Consider the following 24,744-nt stretch of genomic DNA (forward strand, 5'->3'; position numbering starts at 1 on the left):
GGTACCTGAAGGTCCACATCATGGGAAAAGGATTTGACCTTTCCTGGAGCTAAACATAAAGAGCAGAGTGAAATATAGAAATAGAGGAAGCAGCGGGAAGAGCCCCGTGGGCACTCTAGGTCCCCAGGGAAGCCATTTCTGACTTTGTCTCAGAGGAGTCCATGGCGAGAGATGCCACTAGAATTGGGGAAAGACTACAGGGAGAAGGAAACTTCTAGCTGAAGTTTGTTAAAATGGCAAATGAACTCAAAGTTACCTGGACAGAATCTGGGAAAGAGGTGAGGCAGGAGTGAAGATACAGTACAGAAGTGGGGAAGGTGAGGAGGCACAAATCTTGAAAGCCCTGCTTGCTTCTCAGTAGGGAAGTTTGGATACTGAGACAAGTTCTCAGCCCTGCTCACGAGCTTCCGGGAAATAAACTCAGTGCTGTTGGGGGGCAGGCATGGTGAAAGTGAGACCAGGCTTTCGGGCTGCATGGGAACTGGATGAGGCCTGTCACTTCTGGCTTTTCCCCACTTCCCTGGCCACCTGTATGATACAGAAGAGGCAGCCGTAATCCCCCTGGGAACACAAGTCTATTGGGCTGAGAACCACACCTCTATCCCCCACAGGGACTGAAGCAGGCCTTTCCTAAGGAGAGTCTGAGCTAAGACATTCCTAATCTGCCCTCACCTTATGGCTCTTCTCTACCTGTCCTGGTAGCCAAAGACAAAGAACATAATCTTTTGGGACCTCTATGTCCCAATCAACTGCCTAAGACACCCAAATACTTATCCAGGCAACCCAAGGGCAAGCTTGTATCCTCCCTATACTACCCCAGCTGATACACTCTTGAAAGCACCATCTCCCAGCTGGAGGCCAACCAACAAAAAACGAGCATGCTAAAAAAAAATGCAACCAAGGACCCTAACAGAGTCCACTTCACTCTCTGCTACCTCCACCAGAGCAGGTGCTGGTAAACAGCTGAGAGTCCTGAAAATGAACCACATCACAGGAAATAGATCACATTCAGGACTCTTTGCAGACATTCCCCAATACTAGCCCAGAGTCCAGAATCGCCACAAAGTGGCTAGACTCAGAAGAGCAATAACAATCACTGCAGTCCAGCTCTCAGGAAGCCCTATTCAAAGGGGAAGAGGGAGAGTACCACATCAAAGGAGCACCCCATGGGACACAAGAAGGTGAACAGCAGTCCTTAAGCCCAATATCTTCCCCCAACATAGTCTACCCAAATGAGAAGGAACCAAAAAAAAAAAAAAAAAAAATTCTGATAATATGGCAAAACAAGGTTCTTTAACACCCCCACCCAAAAAAAATCACACTAGCTCACCAGCAATGGATCAAAACCAAGAAAAAAGTTTCTGAATTGCCAGAAAAAGAATTAGAAAGTTGATTATTAAGCTACTCAAGGAAGCACCAGAGAAAGGGTGAATGCCAACTTAACAAACTTTTTTAAACGTTAAGGATGTAGATGGAAAAATCCCCAGAGAAATAGATGGTATAAGTAAAAAACAATCACAACTTCTGGAAATGAAAACACACTTAGAGAAATGCAAAATACACTGGAGAATCTCAGCAACAGAATCAAACAAGTAGAAGAAAGAACTTCAGAGCATGAAGATGCTTTCAAATTAATCAAATCCAACAATTATAAAGAAAAAAGAATTTAAAAAATGAACAACTCCCCAAGAAGTTTGGGATTATGGTAAATGAATAAGCCTAAGAATAATTGGTGTACTCAAGGAAGAAGAGAAATCTAAAAGTTTGGAAAATATACTTGATAAAATAATCAAGGAAAATGTCCTCAGCCTTGATAAAGATCTAAATATCCAAATACAAGAAGCTCAAAGAACACCTTGGAAATTCATCACAAAAAGAGCATTGCCTAGGCACATAGCCATCAGGTAATCTAAAATAAAGATGAAGCAAAGTATATTAAGAGCTGTGAAGCAAAAGCATCAGGGAACCTATAAAGGAAAATCTATCAGATTAAAAGCAGATTTTTTTCAGCAAAAACACTACAAGCTAGAAGTTACTGGGGTCCTATCTTTAGCCTCTTTGGAAAAAAAATTATCAGCCAAAAATTTTGTATCCAGTGAAACTAAGCTTCATAAAAGAAGGAGATACAGACTTTTTACAATAAATGCTGAGAGAATTCACTAAAACCAAAACAGTGCTACAATAACCCTAAAAGGAGCTTTAAATCCTGAAAGGAATCCTCAAAATACACCAAAATAGAACCTCTTTAAAGCACAAATCTCACAGAATCTATAATAAAATCATATAATGAAAAAAAAAACAAAGTATCAGGCAACAAACAGCATAATGAATGGAAATATTGAATGCAAATGGCCCAAAAGCTCCACTTAAACAGAATGGCAGAATGGGTAAGAATTACCAACCAAGTATCTGCTGTCTTCAAGAGACTTGCCTAACACATAAGGACTCACATAAACTCAAGGTAAAGAAATGGAAAAACATATTCCTTGCAAATGGAAACAAAAGTGAAAGGAGTAGCTATTCTTTTTTTTTTTTTTTTTTTGAGATGGAGTTTCGCTCTTGTTACCCAGGCTGCAGTGCAATGGCACAATTTTGGCTCACCGCAACCTCTGCCTCCTGGGTTCAGGCAATTCTCCTGCCTCAGCCTCCTGAGTAGCTGGGATTACAGGCACGCGCCATCGTGCCCAGCTAATTTTTTGTATTTTTAGTAGAGACGGGGTTTCACCATGTTGACCAGGATGGTCTCGATCTCTTGACCTCGTGATTCACCCACCTCAGCCTCCCAAAGTGCTGGAATTACAGGCGTGAGCCACCGCGTCCGGCCAGAAGTAGCTATTCTTATTTCAGACAAAACAGACTTTAAAGCAAGAGCAGTTTAAAAAGACAAAGAAGGACATTATATAATGATTAAAAAAACTAGTGCAATAGGAAAATATCACAATCCAAAATATATATGCACCTAACACTAGAGCTCCCATTTACAAAACCATTACTACTAGACCTAAGAAATGAGATAGACAGGAATACAATAGTGGAGGACTTCAACACTCCACTGAGAGCACTAGACAGGTCATCAAGACAGAAAATCAACAAAGAAACAATAAACTTAAATCACACCCTAGAACAAATGGACTTAACAGATATTTACAAAACATTCTACCCAACAACTGCAGAATATACATCCTATTAATCAGCACATAGGACATTATCCAAGATAGGCCATATGATAAGGCACAAAACAAGTCTTAGTAAATTTAAGAAAATCAAACTTACATCATGTACTCTCCCAAACCACAGGGGAATAAAACTCTAAATTAACTCCAAAAGGAACCCTCAAAAACCATGCAAATACGTGGAAGTGAAATAATCTGCTCCTGAATGATCATTGGGTCAACAATAAAATCAAGATGGAAATAAAGTCTGAAATTACACAAATAGACAATGTAAGGTCACACATCAGAGAACTAGAAAAACAAGAACAACCCAAACTCAAACCCAGCAGAAGAAAAGAAATAACCAAGATCAGAAGAGAACTAAGTGAAATTGAAATAAACAACAACAACAAAAAAAAAGATAAATAAAAGAAATGAAACAAAAAGCTGGTTCTTTGAAAATACAAATGAAATTGATTATTAGTGAGATTAACCAAGAAAAGAAGAGAGAAGATCCAAATAAGCTCAGTTAGAAATGAAACAGGAGATGTTACAACTGATACCACAGAAATACAAAGAATCATCCAAGAGTACTATGAACACTTCTATGTGCACAAACTAGAAAACGTGGAGGAGAGGGATAAATTCCTGGAAATATACAACCCTCCTATATTAAACCAGAAAGATATAGGAACTCTAAACAGATTAATGTCTAGCAGCAAGACTGAAACAATAATTTTTAAATTGCCAAAAAAATTAAGTCCAGGACAAAACAGATTCACAGCTGAATTGTATCGGACATTCAAAGAAGAATTGGTACCAATCCTACTGACAGTTTTCCAAAAGACAGAGAAAGAGGTAATCATCCCTAAATCATTCTATGAAGCCAGTATCACCCTAAGCCAATACCAGGAAAAGATATAACGAAGAAAACTATAGACCAACATCCCTGATGAACATGGATGCCAAAATCCTCAATACAACACTAGCTAACTGAATCCAGCAGCATATCAAATAATTAATCGACCATGATCAAGTGGGTTTTACACCAGGAATGCAGGGATGATTTAACATATGCAAGTCAGTAAATGTAAAACACCACATAAACAGAATTAAAAACAAAAATCACATGATTATCTCAATAGATATAGAAAAAGCAGTTGACAAAATCCAGCATCACTTTATATTTAAAACCCTCAGCAAAATCAGCATGGAAGAGACACCCCTTAAGGTTAAAAAAAAAAAAACAGCCATATAAACAAACTCACAGACAACATTATACTGAATGGGAAAAAGTTGAAAACATTCTGCCTGAGAATTGGAACAAGACAAAGATGCCCACTTTCACCACGTCTATTCAACACAGTACTAGAAGTCTTAACCAGACCAATCAGACAAGAAAAAGAAAGAAAGAGCATCTAAGTCAATAAAAAAGAAGTCAAACTGTAGCTGTTTGCTGATAATATGATCATATACTCAGAAAGCCCTACAGGTTAATCCAAAAAGCTCCTACAACTGATAAATGAATTCAGGAAAGCTTCAGTATACAAAATTAATGTACACAAACAGTAGCTCTGCTGTACACCAACCGTGACGAAGCTGAAAATCCAATCAAGAATTCAATCCCGGCCGAGCATGGTGGCTCACACCTGTAATTCCAGGACTTTGGGAGGCCAAGGCAGGTGGATCACGAGGTCAAGAGATCGAAACCATCCTGGTCAAAATGGTGAAACCCGTCTCTACTAAAAATACAAAAAATTAGCTGGGCATGGTGGCGTGTGCCTGTAATCCCAGCTACTCAGGAGGTTGAGGCAGGAGAATTGCCTGAACCCAGGAGGTGGAGGTTGCAGTGAGCCAAGATCACGCCATTGCACTCCAGCCTGGGTAACGAGTGAAACTCCGTCTCAAAAAAAAAAAAAAAAAGAATTCAATCCCTTTTACTATCACTGCAAAAAATATAAGATACGCAGAATTATACCTAACTAAGGAGGTGGAAGTGAAAAATCTCTACAAGGAAAACTACAAAACACTGCTTAAAGATTTCATAGACAACACAAACAAATGAAAATACATCCCATGCTCATGGAGGCATAGAATCAATATTGAAAAAATGACCATAGTGCCAAAAACAATCTACAAATTCAACACAATTTCCATCAAAATACCACCATCATTCTTCACAAAACTAGAAAAAACAATCCTAAAATTCATATGGAACCAAAAAAGAGCCCGCCTAGCCAAAGCAACCCTAAACAACCACACACACACACACACACAAGAAATCTGGAAGTATCATATTACCCGACCTCAAACTATATCATAAGGCAAAATAGTATGGTACTGGTATAAAAATAGGTACACAGACCAATAGAACAGAATAGAGAACCCAGAAATAAATCCAAATACTTACAGCCAACTGATCTTTGACAAAGCAAACAAAAACATAAAGTAGGGAAAGGACACCTATTCAACAAGAAGAATGAAACTGGATTCTCATCTCTCACCCTATGCAAAAAATCAACTCAAGATGGATCAAATACTTAAATCTAAGACCTGAAACCATAAAAATTCTAGAAGAAAACATTGGAAAAACCCTTCTAGACATTGGTTTAGACAAAGACTTCATGACCAAGAATCCAAAAGCAAATGTAACAACAAAAACAAAGATAAATAGAAGGACTCAATAAAACTAAAAAGCTTTTGCCCAGCAAAAGAAATGATTAGCAGACATAATGAACAACCCACAAAGCAGAGAAAATATTTGCAGTCTATACATCTTACAAAAGACTAATATCTCAAATGTACAAGGATCTCAAACATATCAGCAAGAAATCAAACAACCCCATCAAAAAGTGTGCTAAGGACATGAATAGACAATTCTCAAAAGATATACAAATCACCAATAAACATATAAAAAATGTTCAATGTCACTAATGAGCAAGGTAATGCAAATCAAAACCACAATGTGATACCACCTTATTCCTGCAAGCATGGCAATAATGTAAAAATCAAAAAATAATAAGATATTGGTGTGGATGTGGTGAAAAGGGAACATTTTTACACTGCTGGTGGGAATGTAAACTAGTACAACCACCATGGAAAACAGTTCCTTAAAGAACTGCAAGTAAATCTACCATTTGATCCAGCAATCCCACTACTGGGTATCTACCCAGAGGAAAAGAAGTCATTATACAAAAAAAGATACTTGTACAGGCACATTTATAGCAACACAATTCACAATTGTTAAAATATGGAACCAGCTCAAATGTGCATCAGTTGAGTACATAAAGAAAATGTGGTGTATATATCTATATATATATACATGGAATACTACTCAGCCATAAAAAAGAACTAAATAATGGCATTTGCAGCAACCTCAATGAAATTAGAGACCATTATTCTAAGTGAAGTAATTTAGGCATGGAAAATCAAACATCATGTGTTCTCACTCATAAGTGGGAACTAAGCTATGAGCATGCAAAGGCATAAGAATAGTACAATGGACTTTGGGGACTTGGAAAAAAGGTGGAAGGGGGATCAAGGATAAAAGACTACACATTGAGCACAGTGTACACTGCTTGGATGATGGGTGCATCAAAGCCTCAGAGTTCACCACTAAAAAATATAAAAATAAATAATTTAAAAATTAAAAACATTTAAAAACTGGATATTTGATATTAAGGAATTACTTTTGTTATTTTATATACATGATGTGATTAAATATATGTGTGTGTATGTGGTATGACTATATATATATATATATATATATATATACACTAAATGTAAAATATTTATATAGAGAGAATATTTCAATATATCTCTCTAAAATACACACTTTATGTATAATAAAAAACACAAATATACGTGGTATATTTAGGAGTAAGTAGACTAAGTAAACCCTAATTAAGAGATAAAAGCCCGATAGTAGAAGAGTGATTTTATGAAAGAAGAAGAGAAAAGAACACAATCTTACCTTACATCTCTGGTGAATTTTTTCAACTTAGGAAAAAAACAATTTGTGTGTGTGTGTGTGTGTGTGTGTGTGTGTGTGTGTCCTGCGTGTGTGTGTGTACATATGTGTGTGTATATATGTGTATACACTCACAGAGATGGTCTAAAACAGGAGTTGCAAATTTTAGAAGCTATGCAGGTAAAACAAAATGAGTGAAGCAGACTAAAAATAAGAAATAAAGGAGAAAATAGAGAGTGATGGGGACTATCATACCAAACAGTCTTTGTCCTCTGCTGAAGGTGGCACCAGCTGCTCAGCTCCAGCCAACAATGAATATGCAGCAACACAGGCCCAGTTTTATCTAATCACATGGATCTTCCCAAGTCAAAAATTCATGTGAAATCTTCCTGTTTTGAAACAATTGACAATCAATCTAATTAATTATTATCTTCATGATCCCAACAAAATATATCTGATAGCTTGATCCATTCTATGTGCTGCCAGTTTGCAACCACTAGTCAGTCTAAGAGAAACTTAATATACCATGGCATGGTGGAAATGAAAGGAGGTGTATTCTAGCTTTTTCCTGATGACAAAAATTTATTTTGTTAATAGCCACTGAGATGAAAAAAGAAAGACTTCACCAGATTCACTGATACCTTCAGTGTATTTCTTGTGTAAATAAATTCTTGAATGTAAGTTTTTTGTGGACAGTTCATTTATTACTCTCTCTCTCTCATTCCAAGGCATGGCTCCACTAAACAAGGCTCTACTAAATTAATTTGAAAGAGTTGTCATAAGCTTCAGTTTGAGTAGGTGAGTTAAAGACACCAAAAGTAATTGACTTTACCTTTACCTTACATAGCCAGTTTGGGAAAAGATACAATATCCCAATGTTAGCCAGGAAATTGTACTGGTTTACTCAGATTTATTCAAGCCCTTAAATCTATCCTAGTTCTTATACACGGCCACAGAGACCGTCAACAGAGGAATTTAACCATGGAGGACTTGTGTGTAAATCATAGAAAAGACTATCAGAGGCCTTTCATCTTAATGGTACTATCTTTTTTGGTTACTAGGGTATGCATTACAGGGTGCTAAGAGCCTCAAGTTTCTTATGTTCCTACTTTCTGTATGGATGCCAAGTTTAAATTTTAAAATCTTATTATAATTCAAACATAACAAAAAAGCAAAGTAAAAATAACAAAATGTAAATTAACAAAAAAAAAGTTAATAGAAGTTAATGAAAGTTAAAACAACAAAAAAGTAAAGTCCAAGGCTCAAGGAAGCTCACGTGAGGGAAAATGAGAGATTCTACACACTAAGTCCAATGAGACATTCACTCGCCCAATATTACCTCATGTCTGATATAAATTTGTTTATATCCTTATAAGGAAAAATACCCAAATATTAAGAAAGCTATACAAAAACAACTGGAATACAAGTAAGAATGTGATAAGCATGCTTCAAATAAACCTATATGAAAGCTAAACAAGCTAGCATAAGTATGTTTTATTTAAATTCCACTTAACAATTTTTGCTTTTTCAAAATGAATAAATAAAATTTGCAAGGCAAAAAGATAGATAGCTTCAGAATTAAGAAATGTGGTTATTCCCTGGTACATTCAAAGATTGCTTTACTATTCTGATCAGAAGCCATTTTCTTAGATTCAGAAAACAAATATTAATAGAAAGTGGATTTTAAGCCTTGACTTACTATTTTTAATACTGCAATATTCAAAAGACAAACTTGATTTTTAGGAATTTCATATATATGAGTATTTTTTAAATTATGCTTCCTAGCCTATTATTTTTAGCACTAAATATTCATAGTACTCAAGGTAGCTGGCAATAATAAACAGCATATGAATTTTACAACTGAAATCCCTAAGGACCAGAGAATTCTATTGGCCTGCCAGAGAGACAATAGTCAAGTAATAAAAAGAGAGAGAGACAACAATAAAGGTTAAAAGGAAGAAAGAAGGGAACCAAATATCTAGAGTATACTCAGTAGGCCAGTGTCTTTTATTTAACTGGAGCAAGGAAAGGGTAAAGTACACAGCAGAAAAATTCAGGAACACTATAGCTGAAAAGTTTAAAGATTTTACATAATTTCTATATTCTTTGAAAAAGAAAGTCCTTAGGTGGAGCAAGACAGCTAAATAGAAGCCTGCATCAATCATCCTCCCCACAGGAACATCAAATGAACAACTATTCCCGCACACACCAAAAAAGCACCTTAATTAAGAACCAAAAATCAGGCGAGTGATCACTGTACCTGATTTTAACTTCCTATAACTAAAAGAGGCACTTGAAGAGAGGAGGGAAAACAGTCTTAAATTGCCTAAGCCACTGCTCCCCCATCCTCAGGCAGAAGCTGTGTGGCACAGAAAAAGAATCTTTGCTCTTGGAGGAGAGAAAGAGTGCAGTGATTGTGGGACTTTGCAAGGAGGCTCGTTTTCACCACTGTTATTCAACATATTAATGAAAGCCCTACCCAGAGCAATTAGACAAGAGAAAAAAATAAAGGGCATCCAAATTGTAAAGGCAGAAGTCAAATTATTCTTATTTATAGATGATCTTATATTTGAAAAAAATCTAAAGACTCCACCAAAAAAACTATTCAAACTGATAAATTAAGTTGCAGGGTACAAAATCCACATACAAACATCAGTAGCATTTGTGTATGCCAACAATGAACAATCTAAAAAAGAAATCAAAAAACTAATTCCATTTATAATAGTCTCAAATGAAATTAAGTACCAAAAAATTAAAGAAGTGAAAGCTCTCTACAGTGAAAACTATGAAATATTGAATGAAGAAATTAAAGAAGAAAATAAATCAAAAAATATTCAACATTCATAGATTGGAAGAATCAATATTATTAAAATGTTCATACTACCCAAAGCAATCTACAGATTCAATGCAATGTCTATCAAAATACCAATGAGATTCTTCCCAGAAATAGAAAAAACAATCCCAAAATTTGTATGGAACCACAAAAAAAAAAAAAAAAAAAAACCAGAAGAGCCAAAGCTATACTTAGCAAAAAGAACAAAACTGGAGGAATCACTTTACCTGACTTTAAATTATACTTTAGAGCTATAGTAACCAAAATAGCACGGTACTAGCATAAAAACAGACACAAAGACCAATGAGACAGAATAGAGAACCCAGAAACAAATCCACACACATACAATGAAATTATTTTCAACAAAGGTGCCAGGAACATACATTGGGGAAAAGACAGTCTCCTCAGTAAATGGTGCTGGGAAAACTGAATAACCATATGCAGAAAAATAAAACTAGACTTCTATCTCCTGCCATATACAACAATCAAATCAAAATAGATTCAAGACTTAAATCTACAAAAATCAAACTATGAAGCTACTACAAGAAAATGTTTGGGATACTCTTCAGGACACTGGACTGGGCAAAGATTTCTGGAGCAGTATCTTACAAGTTCAGGAAACCAAAGTAAAAAGGGACAAATGGGATCATATCAAGTTAAAAAGCATCTGCAAACCAAAGGATATAATCAACGAATTTAAGAGGCAACTCATAAAATGGGAGAAAATATTTGCAAACTACACATAACACAGAGAAGGAATTCAGAATTCTACCAGGCAAATTTAACAAAAAGATTTGTTAAATGTATTTATTTGTTAAAGGGATTAATAACCAGAATATATAAGGAGCTCAAACAACTTTATAGGAAAACAATCTAATAATCTGATCAAAAAATGGGCAAAAGATTTGAATAGATATTTTTCAAAATAAGACATACAAATGGCAAACAGGCATATGAAAAGGTGTTCAACATCACTGATCATCAGAGAAGTGCAAATCAAAACTACAATGAGGTATCATCTCACCCAGTTAAAATGTCTTATATCAAAAAGACAGGCAATAACAAATTCTGGAGAGGATATAGAGAAAAGGGAACCCTTGTATACTGCTGGTGGGGATGTAAATTAGTACAACCACTATTGAGAACAGTTTAGAGTTTCCTCAAGAAACTAAAAATGGAGCTACCTATGATCCAGCAAACCCACTGCCAGGTATATAATGAAAAGAAAGGAAATCAGTATATTGAAGAAATCTATGCACTCCTTTGTTTATTGCAGCATTGTTTATGATAGCTAAGATTTGGAAGCAACCTAAGTGTCCAACAACAAATGAATGGATTAAAAAAAATGTGGCACATACACACAATGGAGTGCTATTCAGCCATAAAAAAGAATGAGAACTTGTCATTTGCAACAATGTGGATGGAACTGGAGATCATTATGCTAAGTGAAATAAACCAAACACAGAAAGACAAATATCATATGTTCTCACTTATTTGTGGAATCTACAAATCAAAATAACTGAACTCATGGACCTAGAAAGAAGAATGTTTACAAGAGGCTGGGAAGGATGGTGGGAGGCTGGGCACAGTTAATCGGTTAAAAAAAAACTGGAATGAATGAGATTTACCATAAGATCTGCTATTGTGATAGCCAATTAGGGTGACTATAGTCAACAATAATTGTACATTTTAAAATAACTTAGAGTATAGATTGTTTGTAATTCAAAGGATAAATGTTTGAGGGCATGGATACACCATTCTCCTTGATGTGCTTGTTTCACATTGCATACCTGTATCAAAACATCTCATGTACCCCAATAAATATATACACCTACTACATACCCACAAAATTTTTTTTCATTTTTAATAAATAAGAAAAAAATAGCACTATAAGGACATTTAGCTTGCTAGGACAGCAACAAAGGTAATTTATCTGTCCTCCTGATAAAACTGAATCCTGTTTTTGAAAACTAACTAATGAAAACTCTTAAGCTTTCAAAATATGTATATGTTCCAAGAAGACATCAACAGGATAAGGATGCTTTTGTCACCCTAAAAGCAAGAAGCTCATTCCCAGAGCTTTTTAAGTATAGTGTGTTTTTAAGGGTGACCTGGTAACTTTTGATAACCTAAATGTGAAACTGCATTAAAATTATATATCTGAAGAAAATTATATTTTATCAGAATCACATATAATATGCCAACTTAAAACTACATTGATCATAAGAATGTACAAGTAATAAAGAAAAAATATGCCCTTGTTTGTTTCCACCAAAAAGTAAGTTGACCCTGGAATCATAATTTGGTTCGTCAGTTAGTTACAACACCCATTGTCTCAGAACACAACCACTTCTAATTTCCATTAAAAATATATACAGTACTTCAGTTGTCTATTAGGTTCCTTAATTGAAGAAACTCATCGAATTAAAGATACACTGATCCAGTCACAACATAAAATCTCCCAGAAATAGAAAAGCTATAATCGCTAAAACACAACCTGAAATTAGTCCCAAACCGGCAAATTTAAAGGAAGAAACATTCCTCTTTCTTCAGGCTTTATTAAATCAGGTTCTAGGAATTAATAAAAAGAGTAAACTAGATCATGAGACCCTCCTCAAAATATAGGGAAAAGTTGCTTTCCTGAAGCTGAATCCTAGACCATGCATGGTTTATATTAAATCAAAGCAAAACAGTCTCATCAGAGAAAAGAATAAAAATTACCTACCTCTTTTATTAAAGCATTTGGTTTTCAACCAGCTATATAATAGGTGTGATGCAAATTAAGGACCCCACAATTTGATAAACCTAAACTGAGATAAAGCTTTTTAGTCTTTTATAGGAAAGTTTAAAACATTTACAATTGTTAGTAAGCTGCAAAAAGGTTACTAGCATTTCTCATAATCACTGCTATTCTTGTGGTGGTACATCATTGGTAATGACACTACTAAGATGAGAAGTTACAGTATTGCAGCATAGAATCATACTTCCAAGTTTTGTCAAAATTATCTTAAGTTCTTCCTAATATATTTATGACACTGGGACTGATGTCCCATCCAAATACATTTATAAAATTGTTTTCGTAAAGTACCTGCACTAGTTACATGACTGGAGAAGATCTTTAAACATGTATAAAGCTATATGTCTAACAGAATGAAAGGTACCAATTAATCCAATTAGTTAGTGAAGACAGTTTCTCCTATACTATATGCATTATATATACCTCACAACCTTATTGGAAAAAGGACTAGTATTTCCATTTTAAAGATGAAAACTGGGTTAAAGAAACACTATTACACACTAATTGGTAGAGTTGAACATTTTAAATCTTATCTTTGTAATTTCAAAATCCATGCCCTGTTTACTACATCATGCTGTCAACAGAGACAGATACATCCAAATGAGGTTTTAAAGGCTGGTGGTGGTGGCTCACACCTGTAATCCCAGCACTTTGGGAGGCCAAGGCAGACGGATCACGAGTTCAAGAGAACAAGACCATCCTGGCCAACATGGTGAAACCCCATTTCTACTAAAAATATAAAAATTAGCTGGGCTTGATGGCACATGCCTGTAGTCCCAGCTACTCAGGAAGCTGAGGCAGGAGAATTGTTTGAACCCAGGAGGCAAAGGTTGCAGTGGGCTTTGCACTGGTCACCCCACTGCACTCCAGCCTGGCTGAGTGGGACTCTGTTTCAAAGAAAGAGATAAACAAAACAATCTAAGGGTCAGGATTTGCTTTGGACCTGCTCTAGTACAAATGTTATTATATCAACCCTTTTCACCAAAGTATTCCTACCTTCAAGATCAGTTTCCTAAATAGACCTCATAACTAATGAACAGAGGATTTCTTTCTTTTTTTCCTTTTTTTTTTTTTGAGACAGAGTCTTGCTCTGTGCAATGGCACAGTCTCAGCTCACTGCAACCTCCACCTCCTGGGTTCAAGCAATTCTCCTGCCTCAGCCTCCTGAGTAGTTGGGACTATTGGTGCCTACCACCACACCCAGCTAATTTTCGTATTTTTAGTAGAGATGGGGTTTCACCATGTTGCCGGGCAGGTCTTGAATTCCTGATCTCAGGTGATCCACCCACCTCGGCCTCCCAAAGTGCTGGGATTACAGCCATGAGCCACCGTGCCTAGCCCAAAGAGTTTCTTAATTTGAGCTCCAGGATTTTATACCTTGAAATCATTTTAAATTTTTCTGTGCTTACACATAATGTGCATTTCCATGAGTAAGAATTCATTGGATTTTATTAGTTAGTCAAGGGAATTTAGAACTCCACAAATGTTTAAGAGTCTGAGGAGAAAGGAAAAATGTAGTCTTTAGCTCTGTTAATAGGTGTGCAATCTTAACATTCTAAGTGAACATTATTCTCTCACCTCCACAACTTTCTGATGCACATATTGCTTTCTCTGCCCTTCATTACTTCTCTCCACACTTCTGCCTACTACCTTCACTGGGCTAATTCCTTCTCATCACTCAAGACTCAATTAATGTGTCTCTTATTCTAATCTAAGATACCTTCCTGAACTACTACCACATCCCCCAGGCTTTCAGGGAATCATTCTCTGGCCTCAGAATTCTACGTTGCCTGAATGATAATTTTCTAGCTCTATTTCTCCTCCACTAGAATAGGAGCTCCTTGAAGGCAATGACTTTTTCTAATACAGCTCTAAATTTCCAGAGTTTATTAGCACAATGCTTGGTACACAGAAGGTATTTAATATAGTTTAGAATGAACAAGTAATTTTGAAAACAAATAAAAATCCTGGGAAACAGAGACCCTGCCTCTACAAAATATTTAAAAATTAGTTGGGTATGGTGGCATGTGCCTGTAGTTCCAGTCAGTTGGGAGGCTGAGATGAGGCAACCACTTAAGCTGGGAAATCAAGGCTGTAGTGAGCCATGATCATGCCGCTGCATTCCAGCCTGGATGACAGTGCAAGACCCTGTCTCAAAACATAAACAAATATACCCAAAGCAAACCTAAGCAAAAAAACAAAAAAACAAAGCCAGAGGTGTCACATTACCTGACTTCAAACTACATTATAATGCTACAGTAACTAAAACAGCATAATACCAATACAAAAACAGACACACAGACCCATGGAACACAATGGAGGAACCAGAAATAAAGCTGCACACCTACAACTATCTGATCTTTGACAAAATAGACAAAAACAAGCAATAGGGAAATGACTTCTTATTCAATAAACAGTGCTGGGATAACTGGCTAGTCATATGCAGAAGATTGAAACTGGACTCCCTTCCTTTCACCATATATAAAAATCAAAGCAAGATGGATTAAGACTTAAATGTAAAACCTAAAACTATAAAAACCCTAAACAAAAACCTAGGAAATACCATTCTGGAAATAGGCCCTGGCAAAGATTTGATGATGAAGAGATGAAAAGCAATTGCAACAAAAACAAAAATTGACAAGTGTGACCTAATTAAACTAAAGAGCTTCTGCACAGCCAAAGAAACTATCAACAGAGTAACCAGACAACCTACAGAATGTGAGAAAATCTTTGCTAACTATGCATTTGACTAAGGTCTAATATCCAGAATCTAAAAGGAACTTAAACAAATTAACAGGCTAACCACAGTGGCTCATGCCTGTAATCCTAGCACTTTGGGAGGCCAAGGTGGGCAGATCACCTAATGTCAGGAGTTCCAGACCAGCCTGGCCAACATGGCAAAACCCCATCTCTACTAAAAAATACAAAAATTATCCAGGTATGGTGGTGCATGCCTGTAATCCCAGCTATTCATAAGGCTGAGGCAGGATAATCCATCTTGGGCAACAGAGTAAGACTTTGTCTCAAAAAATATGATGAATAAAAATAAAAATAATGAGCCGGGCATGGTGGCTCATGCGTGTAATCCCAGCACTTTGAGAGGTAGGTGGACCACAAGGCCAGGAGTTCAACACCATCCTGGCCAACATGGTGAAACCCTGTCTCTACTAAAGATACCAAAAATTAGCCAGGCCTGGTGGTGGGTGCCTATAATCCCAGGTACTCGGGAGGCTGAGGCAGGAGATCACTTGAACCCAGGAAGCAGAGGTTGCAGTAAACTGAGATCATGCCATTGCACTCCAGCCTAGGCAACAGGGCAAGACTCTGTCTCAAAATAATAATAATAATAATAATAATCAGGCAAAGGAGATGAACAGACACTTCTCAGAAGACATACATGCGGCCAAAAAGTATATAAAAAAATGCTCAACATACACATACACGTGGCCATATGATAAATGCTCGACATCACTGGTCATTGAAGAAATGCAAATCAAAACCACAATGAAATACCATTTCACACCAGTCAGAATGGCTATTACTAAAAACCAAAAAACAACAGATACTGGTGAGGCTTCAGAGAAAGGGGAACACATACACATTGCTAATAGGAATATAAATTAGTTTAGCTGCTGTAGAAAGCACTTTGAAGATATCTCAAAGAACTTAGAACTACCATTTGATCCAGCAGTCCCACTACTGAGTATATAACCAAAGGAATATAAATTGTTCTACCATAAAGACACATGCACACATATGTTCATCACCACACTATTCACAATAGCAAAGACATGAAATCAACCCAAAGCCCATCAACAGTGGACAGGAAAAAAATGTGCTATATCACAGAATACTGCACATAAAAAAGAAAGCCATAAAAAGAAACAAATCCTTTGCAACAACATGGGTGGAACTGGAGGCCATTATACTAAGGGAATTAACACAGGAACAGAAAACCAAGTACCGCATATTCTCACTTATAAATGGAAGCTAACCACTAACTACACATGGAGACAAAGAAAGGAACAACAGACACTGAGATGTGCTTGAGGGTGGAGGGTGGCAGGAAGTTGAGGATTGAAAAACCACTTGTTGGGTACTATGCTTATTACCTGGATTATGAAATAACCTGTACACCAAACCCCAACAACATGCAATTTATCCATATAACAAAGCTGTGCATGTACCCCCAAACCTAAAATAGAAGTTGAAAAGGAAAAAAAGTAAAAATAAATACATACACGCATACATACATAAAATAACACAGCCCATACATAGTAATTTCTTCCACAAAGCCACCACACAGAGATTCATCTATTACTCTGGAAAGAAAGACAAGCAAACTGGCCAGGCATGGTGACTCATGCCTGTAATCCCAGAACTTTGGGAGGCCAAGGCAGGGGGAATCACCTGAGGTCGGGAGTTCAAGACGAGCCTGACTAAAATGGAGAAACTCTGTCTCTACTAAAAATACAAAATTAGCCAGGTGTAGTGGCACATGCCTGTAATCCCAGCTACCTGGGAGGCTGAGGTAGGAGAACTGCTTGAACCCAGGAGGCAGAGGTTGCAGTGAGCAGAGATCACACCGTTGCACTCCAGCCTGGGCAACAAGAGTGAAATTCTGTCTCAGAAAAAACAAAGAAAGAAAAGAAAAGAAAGACAAGCAAACTATAATTATTGGCAGGTTGCTTTTGATGTTCCCTTCCTCAAGTCTCAGAGATTTATTTCCATAAGATTGTTCAAAATCTTTATTTAGGAATTTATAATCTTGTATAAAAGTTTGCAATCCTATATAAAATTTCAGAAGTCCTTTTGTGTTTCTCTGTTTTGTTTTCCTTCAGTTGACATGAAAGTATATATTTTTTCCAAGTCTGTTTAGAGACTCAAAAGTATACAACCAATGATTCTCAAATATATATGACAAATAAAAAACATTCTCCTTTGGATTTTGGAAAAAGAGAAATTTCTTTTATGGATCCCTTAAATAAATGAGGAATATAAAAAGAAAAGATTAGCATATTCTCATATGGTGAACATTATCAATATATTACTGCAAGCTTTTAAAGTTGCAATAATTTTTATAATCAGAAACATCAAATTCATCTAGGAATAAAATTTTTCCTTAAATCCATATTAAAATTAATGCCTACTCCATTGCTGAAATTTAACAATTAATAAAAATACTCTAAACTCACATAAAACTGTGCTCTTCTTAAATGACTCAACGACAAAGCCGTGATTTTGTTTAGTATATGCAAAATATTCACATCCTTTGACCTTCTTAATATATACAGATCTTTAGTATCTTTCATTGAAAGTGGCACTGAGCCACTATGCTGAAACTGAAGCAAATTACAACATTCATAGATCTCAGAAATACAGATATCAAAGATCCTTAGAAGAAAGATCTTTAGAAGAAACAAGCACATAAACTTTCTGTCAAAAAATAGTGTTTTCTGTACCAACACTTTTGAGATCTTAATAAAGTTATAGCTCACTTATAACATAGAAAATCTAAAAGTGATGAATATATTTTAAACTTCTGAAAATATTTCCAAAAATGAATAAAATTATGTAAGACCACATTCCCTTTTCCATAACTCTAAAATCACCAAATATCTAACTTTGGCTCCAAAACTAATTTGATAGCAAAACTCCACCCAAATTTATGTGACTCCATTTTTAATTTTTATTCACTTACTGTGAATTTGATTTCTTTTTTTTTTTTTTTGAGTTGCAGTCTGGCTCTGTCGCCAGGTTGGAGTGTAGTGGCATGATCTTGGCATATTGCAACCTCCACCTCCCAGGTTCAAGCAATTCTCCTGCCTCAGCCTGCCAAGTAGCTGGGACTACAGGCACACGCCACAACCCCTGGCTAATTTTTGTATTTTTAGGAAAAACAGGGTTTCACTATGTTGGCCAGGATGGTCTCAATCCCTTGACTTCATGATCCGTCTGCCTTGGCCTCCCAAAGTGCTGGGATTACCAGTGAATGTAATATTGGCATGCTTGATTACATGGTACTATTTCATACCCCATTGGGGGTATTATGTAATCGACAGTACATATGCAGTATTGTCTTTCCATAATAAAAGGAAATCTGAGTTCTGAAATATATTTGCATCCAAACCTGCCAGATAAGGGACTGCAGACCTGGATTTCCTCTTCTTTTAAAGGTGATTTTCTACTATGTGTTTAAGAAAAATATATTGGCAGGGCACGGTGGCTCACACCTGTAATCCCAGCACTTTGGGAGGCCGAGGCGGGTGGATCACGAGGTCAAGAGATCGAGAACATCCTGATCAACATAGTGAAACCTCGTCTCTACAAAAATACAAAAAAAATTAGCTGGGCATGGTTGCACACGCCTGTAATCCCAGCTACTCAGGAGGCTGAGGCAGAAGAATTGCTCACACCCAGGAGGCGGAGGTTGTGGTGAGCCGAGATCGCCTTGCACTCCAGCCTGGGAAAAAAGAGCAAAACTCCATCTCAAAAAAAAGAGAAAAATATATTATCTTTCTCTCTCTCTCTCCTTCTCTCTCTCTCTCTCTCTCTCTCTCTCCACCCCCCCCCCACTGCCACACACACACACACACACACACACACACACCAATTAAGAAATCATTTCTTTGGGAGTATAAAACATTGTATACTTTCCATACCTTATCTCTAATTCTCACCATAAAAGTAGCTGTTATTATTCCCAGTTAAAAAATACAAAAACTAAAACAAAAAAGGTTTAACTATTACTTTGCCCAACCACTAACACAAGCTATCAAATAATATTCTCATTTCTAAGGTTTTTAAATTTTCAACATTCTGTCCATAATTGGTTTCAGATTCATGTAGAACTGCTTTTTAAAATAGACCCATTTATTTCACAGAGAGTGATCAAGGTACAGTCCATTTTAACAGACTGCATCATTTTTTTTAATCTGTCTATATAGACCTCCACAAAATAACCTGATAAAATAGAAAAACAAATTATTTTACCAGCTAATTAAAACAAAAGCTTTTTATGATAGCTGAAACAGAGGGAGATGAAGCTAAGAAAAAGAAGCAGGTACAATCTAGCATGAGACTAATACTCCTACATTTAATTAACTGAAAGTTTTCCTTTTTTATTAGTATTGATAATCAAATTTATAGGGAAAAAGAAAAGTCCTGACAATTGTGTCCCATTTCAAAGCACAAGATTTAAAAGAAGAAACTTCCTTTTTGTAAATCTGACCTTCTTACGGAGCTATGTACATGTTCTGTAAGAAGCTTGAATATAAGAAATTTCAAATGCATTGCATATACTTTACATATAAAAGCATGCTTAAGATATCTTAAGTATCTATTCATTCCTCCAAGAAATTCCTCAAAATCTACCTCATATAGAGACCAGTCCCATGATACACAGTTCAGGTAACAATTCTACATTCTCTAAAACTTAATGTCTGCCTTTCTTCTGATAGCAAAGCAGTGAAAAACCAATGAAGAAAAAATAGAATTTCTTATATGTTTATATAGTTGCTTTTATATGTAAAGTATATGTAATAAATTTGAAATTTTTTATATTCAAACTTCAAGTGAACTAAGGACATAACATTTATTGAACACTTCAAGGATATTATTTCCAATATTCACAATTATCCTGCAAATATCATCTCCATTTTACAAATGAGGAAACTGAAAATTAGAAAATTGAGTCCAAGGTCCAAATCTAATAAGTCACAGAAGTAGAGTTTATACAAGGATCTAAGCCCAGTTCTTTCCATTTCACCTTGCTAGAATATGCTTAACTTAGAATATTTCCTGTAAGGCAGGAATTTTCATCATGGCTATGATTTCTTCAGAATGTGGTATGTTGTAACACAAATAGAAAGCCAAATCATGAATCTGGATAATATTTAAATTGTCAAATATTATCTTCTACTAATTCTTTACTTAGTAGAAGATAAGTAGAATTAATCTTCTACTAATTCTTTGCAGATCTTAATTAAGTTGTCAACTTCTCTGTGCTAAAACTTCTCCTCATATAAAACATAGGGAATACCTTAGAGAGTTGGTATGAGACTGAAGTAAAATGTATAAAGCACTTAGTACAATGTGTGGTACAAAATAAACATTTCATAAATGTTAGCTATTTCAAGTGAGATAAGAAATTACCAGATGGCTATATTTTGTACCAAGTGACTTCAGGCACCAATAGCTGGATACCTAATCCAAAAACAGTAAATCCTGACACTGAACTGTGATTTAGTGGTAAAAGATGATGAGAGTCAATAAAACTTCTCTCTCTTGGAAATTTGAATTAAACCAAGACTGAGGCATTTATTTGCCTAAATGGCCTAGCTTTCCACCAACATCCATTTCCTACAATCGATGTTACCAATGACCTCTCTGTTGCTAAATTTAGTTTTTTAGCCTTCATTTTGCATTGCTTGACAGCATTCAGTCTATTGAGTATTCCATTTATCTTGAAACCTTCCTTTGGTTGTACTCTGATCTGGTCAGTCCCTTTGGAAGGCACTGAAATATTGCAGCTACTAAACACTTCATCCCAGGCCTCTTCTCCCTCTAGGCAATTTCATCCACACCCATGGCTTGAGTAATTATTTCTATGTCAAAATAATTATCTCTATGCCAGTTTAGACTTTTCTTGTAAATTCAATTGCCTTGTCAATCATTCTGCTTATTTGGATGTCCTAAAGATATCTCAATCTCCATACATTTAAAACCAAATTCATGATCTTTTTTCTCACACCTAGCCAAGGCCCCTTCCAATGCTCCCTATCCCAGTAATGGCACCACTAACTATCCAGTTGCACAATTAGAAAATGAGAAGCCTTTGATACTTCCTTCTCCATCATCCTCATATTTCATTAAGTCCTATTAATTTTATCTCCTAAGCATTTCTCAATTCCTTCTCTCCATATCCTCTGCTACCTTCTAAGGTCTCTCTATATGCACTCTTGTATCCTCTGTACTCTCCACATTGTAGCCAGAGTTATTTTTTAATTATTCTAATCATGGTATGCTCCCATTTAAAAGCCTTCAGTGGCTTCCCATTATTCTTAGGATTTCTGGCCCAAATTCATATCATAGTCTACAAAGTACTGGAAGATCTGGCTTCAACCTACCTCTTCTCTCTTCCCATTGCCTGACATGTACCCACATTTGTCTCCTTTCAGTTCCTTAAACACAGCATATCAGTTTTCCACCTGCCTTGGGGTCTTTGCACATGGTTTTCCTGCTGCCTGGATCTCTCTTTGCCCTCTTCTTCAATTATCCAATCCCTATCATATCTCAGCGAAAGTATCACTTCCAGACAATATCAGTAATTCAGTTATTCATTTAAGAAATATTTACTGAGAACATACTATACTTAGAACAATTCTAGACATGTGGTGTTGATAAAACAATGTCCTTATAGAGCTTACATTGTAGTGGAAGGAGACAGGTAATAAGCAAAAAAGATTAGTAAATTAAATAGTATGTTCAAAGGCAATAAATGCTATGAGAAAAAAGGAAAAAGAAGAACAAGGCAAGATAATCCAAAGCAGGGAATTTCCAGTGCCTAATTTATTGCCTGGCATATAGTTAACACTCAATAAATATTTGCTGAGTGGATGAATGAATAAAGGAATGAGCATGTTCAAGTTATGAGGGAGCTAAAACTACAAGTAGAGGAGCTACTCAGTAAAACAGAGATGCCATGAAAGAAAGGGAAATAATGAAGGTCTTGAGAGTTAATGGTTCCTTGAACCATTTCTGATGGTATCATAGTTTTCAGTTCCAGTTTCTGGGGTGTGTATGTGCTATAAACACACACACACATACACACATCAGGACTGAAATAATTCAAGTGGATTACTCTCGTAATGATAATACCTGATCAGGACACATATACAAGGTTATGTATACCACTGCCACCACCCATTACACACATATCCCAAATCACTGCTTTTCTACCCACACACCCATGTAATCCCATGACATCCAATTCTTCAGTGGTCTGCCTCATTTAGAGGCAACTCTCTCCCATATACTCAAAACTGTAAAAACCTTTGCTTTCTTCTAAGGCACTTAAAGCCAGTATCTCACAAAGCCCAGCCATATGCACAAGGGGTCCCCTCAGGAATAGGATTTTGGGTCTCTCTTCCTGTCAGTCTCCCTGTCCCTTAAAGACTATCTTCCAACCACAGAAGTGTGGACATGCACTTTGTGATTCTGAATGACCTTCAAGATCATTCAGTTCACTGATCCCACATACACTCACACTCAGGCTCCAGCCTCCTTTAGTAGGCTCCTAAAGGACTGGGGCTCTGAGTGTCCCCTCAAGGCTTCTTGTCATTTTAAGGACTCATACAAGATTATATGCATAAATTTCTCTGTGACTGGGGTGACCCTGAGAACACTGCACATCCCCAAACACAAATATTCTAACTCCCCCTTCCATGGCACTGTCTGATATTAAAGTAACACACCTTCCACGTATAGCTCCTTTTTTAGAGTCAGAGCCTCCTACTCCCATCCCCAGCCCAAATCATGCCCCTTTTAGGGATCTCTCCCATGCTCCCACAGGGCTGTATACACCCTTTCCATGACACAGCCTAGCCCTAGGATTAGCCTTCACCACAGGTGATCCCAAGATTAGGGTCCTGTGTCTTCTCCGGGTCCCAGCCTCTACCAGGCCCATGCTCCCTCAGAAGTCTGCACACTCTCTCACACTCCCGTCCACCACCTGGACTTCAAAGTCCCTGCCTGCCATTCAGAGGGGTACACACCTCCCTTGACCCCTGACCCTGAGGTCATAACCCACCACGCATATACAGGGGCGCCTCTTCAGGAGTAGAGCCATGCCCGAATCCCCTACCCCCTGAGGCCCAGGACAGCCTGACCACCTCAGCCTTCCCCAGATCAACCGCCCCCACAGACCTGCCTCAGGCGCCGTCTGGCTCCGCTCCGCCATTTTTGTTGTCCCTCAGTCTCCGAGCCCACGCGAAAACCGCGGGGCAGTAGGGAGCGGGTGGTGGGATCAGCAGGCTGACAGGAGCTCCCTCAGAAGACGCGGCACGACGGTTGCCAGGGCAACGGGCGGCCGGCGCGCGGGCGGCCGGCGCGCGGCTGAGCGCGGGAGGGACGCCTGGGAGGAGCGTGCGTCTGAGGCCCCGCCCCCGCGGTGCGAGCTGGGTCGGGAGCCGGGACACTGGCTCCGCGACGCTGCTCCCCCACTACGGAGCCACCGCATCCTGGCAAATGAGCAGGCTCTGCCACTCCTAGAGCGTAGGGGCCAGGTCTGTAGGGATGGCACTTTCCTGCCTGGGTCCTCGTACTGATCGCCCAGGTTAGCTAAACTGGCTTTTCTGTGGTTGATGCTCAACTTTGGGGACCTAGGACAGTTTTCTTGATTTCCCAAAGCTTCTCTTGGCTTGCCGGCGTGACTTGTCTTCAACTGAAATGCATCGAAAACCAACTGTGTGCTCACCCCAACCCAAACACACACAGGCCCAAAGCGTTCTCTGGCTCCTTGCTCCTCCGCGATTGGCAGCAACTCTCAACTAGAAAAACCTTACCTTTTTGCTGATTTATTTTTCAGTAAATATGGGATGTTCTTTTCACCATTCAGTAGTGACACATATTATCTTCTAAGACCAACCTGGAACATTACCCTTCCTGACCAGCTCTGCCCTCCCACAGTACCCTGTATATGTCCTCTCTTCCAAATGCTTTTATGCATTATTTACTTCTCGACCATGAGTTCTCTGATACCTGGGGCTGATCTCTTATCTTTGTATACTCCATAGTGAAGTGCGGTGTATAACACAAAGTAGGTACTCAGTCAATGTCTTCTTAATGGAAAATGATGGTAATCTGAAAGGAAGTGAGGCGGAGAGAGTGAAAGGGGAAAGGGGGAAAACGCTAACAAAAATGTGTCATTGAGCTCGTTGCTTTAGTAGACAACTATTTTTAATCTTGCTGGAGACTCTGAAAAACGGCTGGA

The 24,744-nt window shown here is 37.5% G+C and overlaps 1 protein-coding gene across 18 annotated transcripts in view; it reads right to left on the reverse strand.

The window, feature by feature from the left end:
* Positions 1 to 23,869, reverse strand: part of LOC100393071 (BEN domain-containing protein 5) — a 1,596,666-nt gene extending 1,572,797 nt beyond the window's left edge. For 17 of the 18 annotated variants that reach the window (XR_013520038.1, XM_078331670.1, XM_078331666.1 and 14 more), the window contains exon 1: positions 23,679 to 23,869. Coding sequence is in view for 16 of the 18 variants with exons in the window: in XM_078331670.1 (XP_078187796.1) it covers positions 23,679 to 23,712 (34 nt within the window). In the remaining 2 variants the exon portion in view is untranslated. Of the gene's footprint in view, positions 1 to 7,377; positions 7,512 to 23,678 lie in introns of all 18 variants that reach the window. The other variant, XM_078331663.1, reaches the window with a different exon arrangement.
* Positions 23,870 to 24,744: the final 875 nt, after the last annotated feature.

The sequence above is a fragment of the Callithrix jacchus genome, chromosome 7, assembly GCF_049354715.1.
Source record: "Callithrix jacchus isolate 240 chromosome 7, calJac240_pri, whole genome shotgun sequence".
Lineage (NCBI taxonomy): Eukaryota > Metazoa > Chordata > Mammalia > Primates > Cebidae > Callithrix > Callithrix jacchus.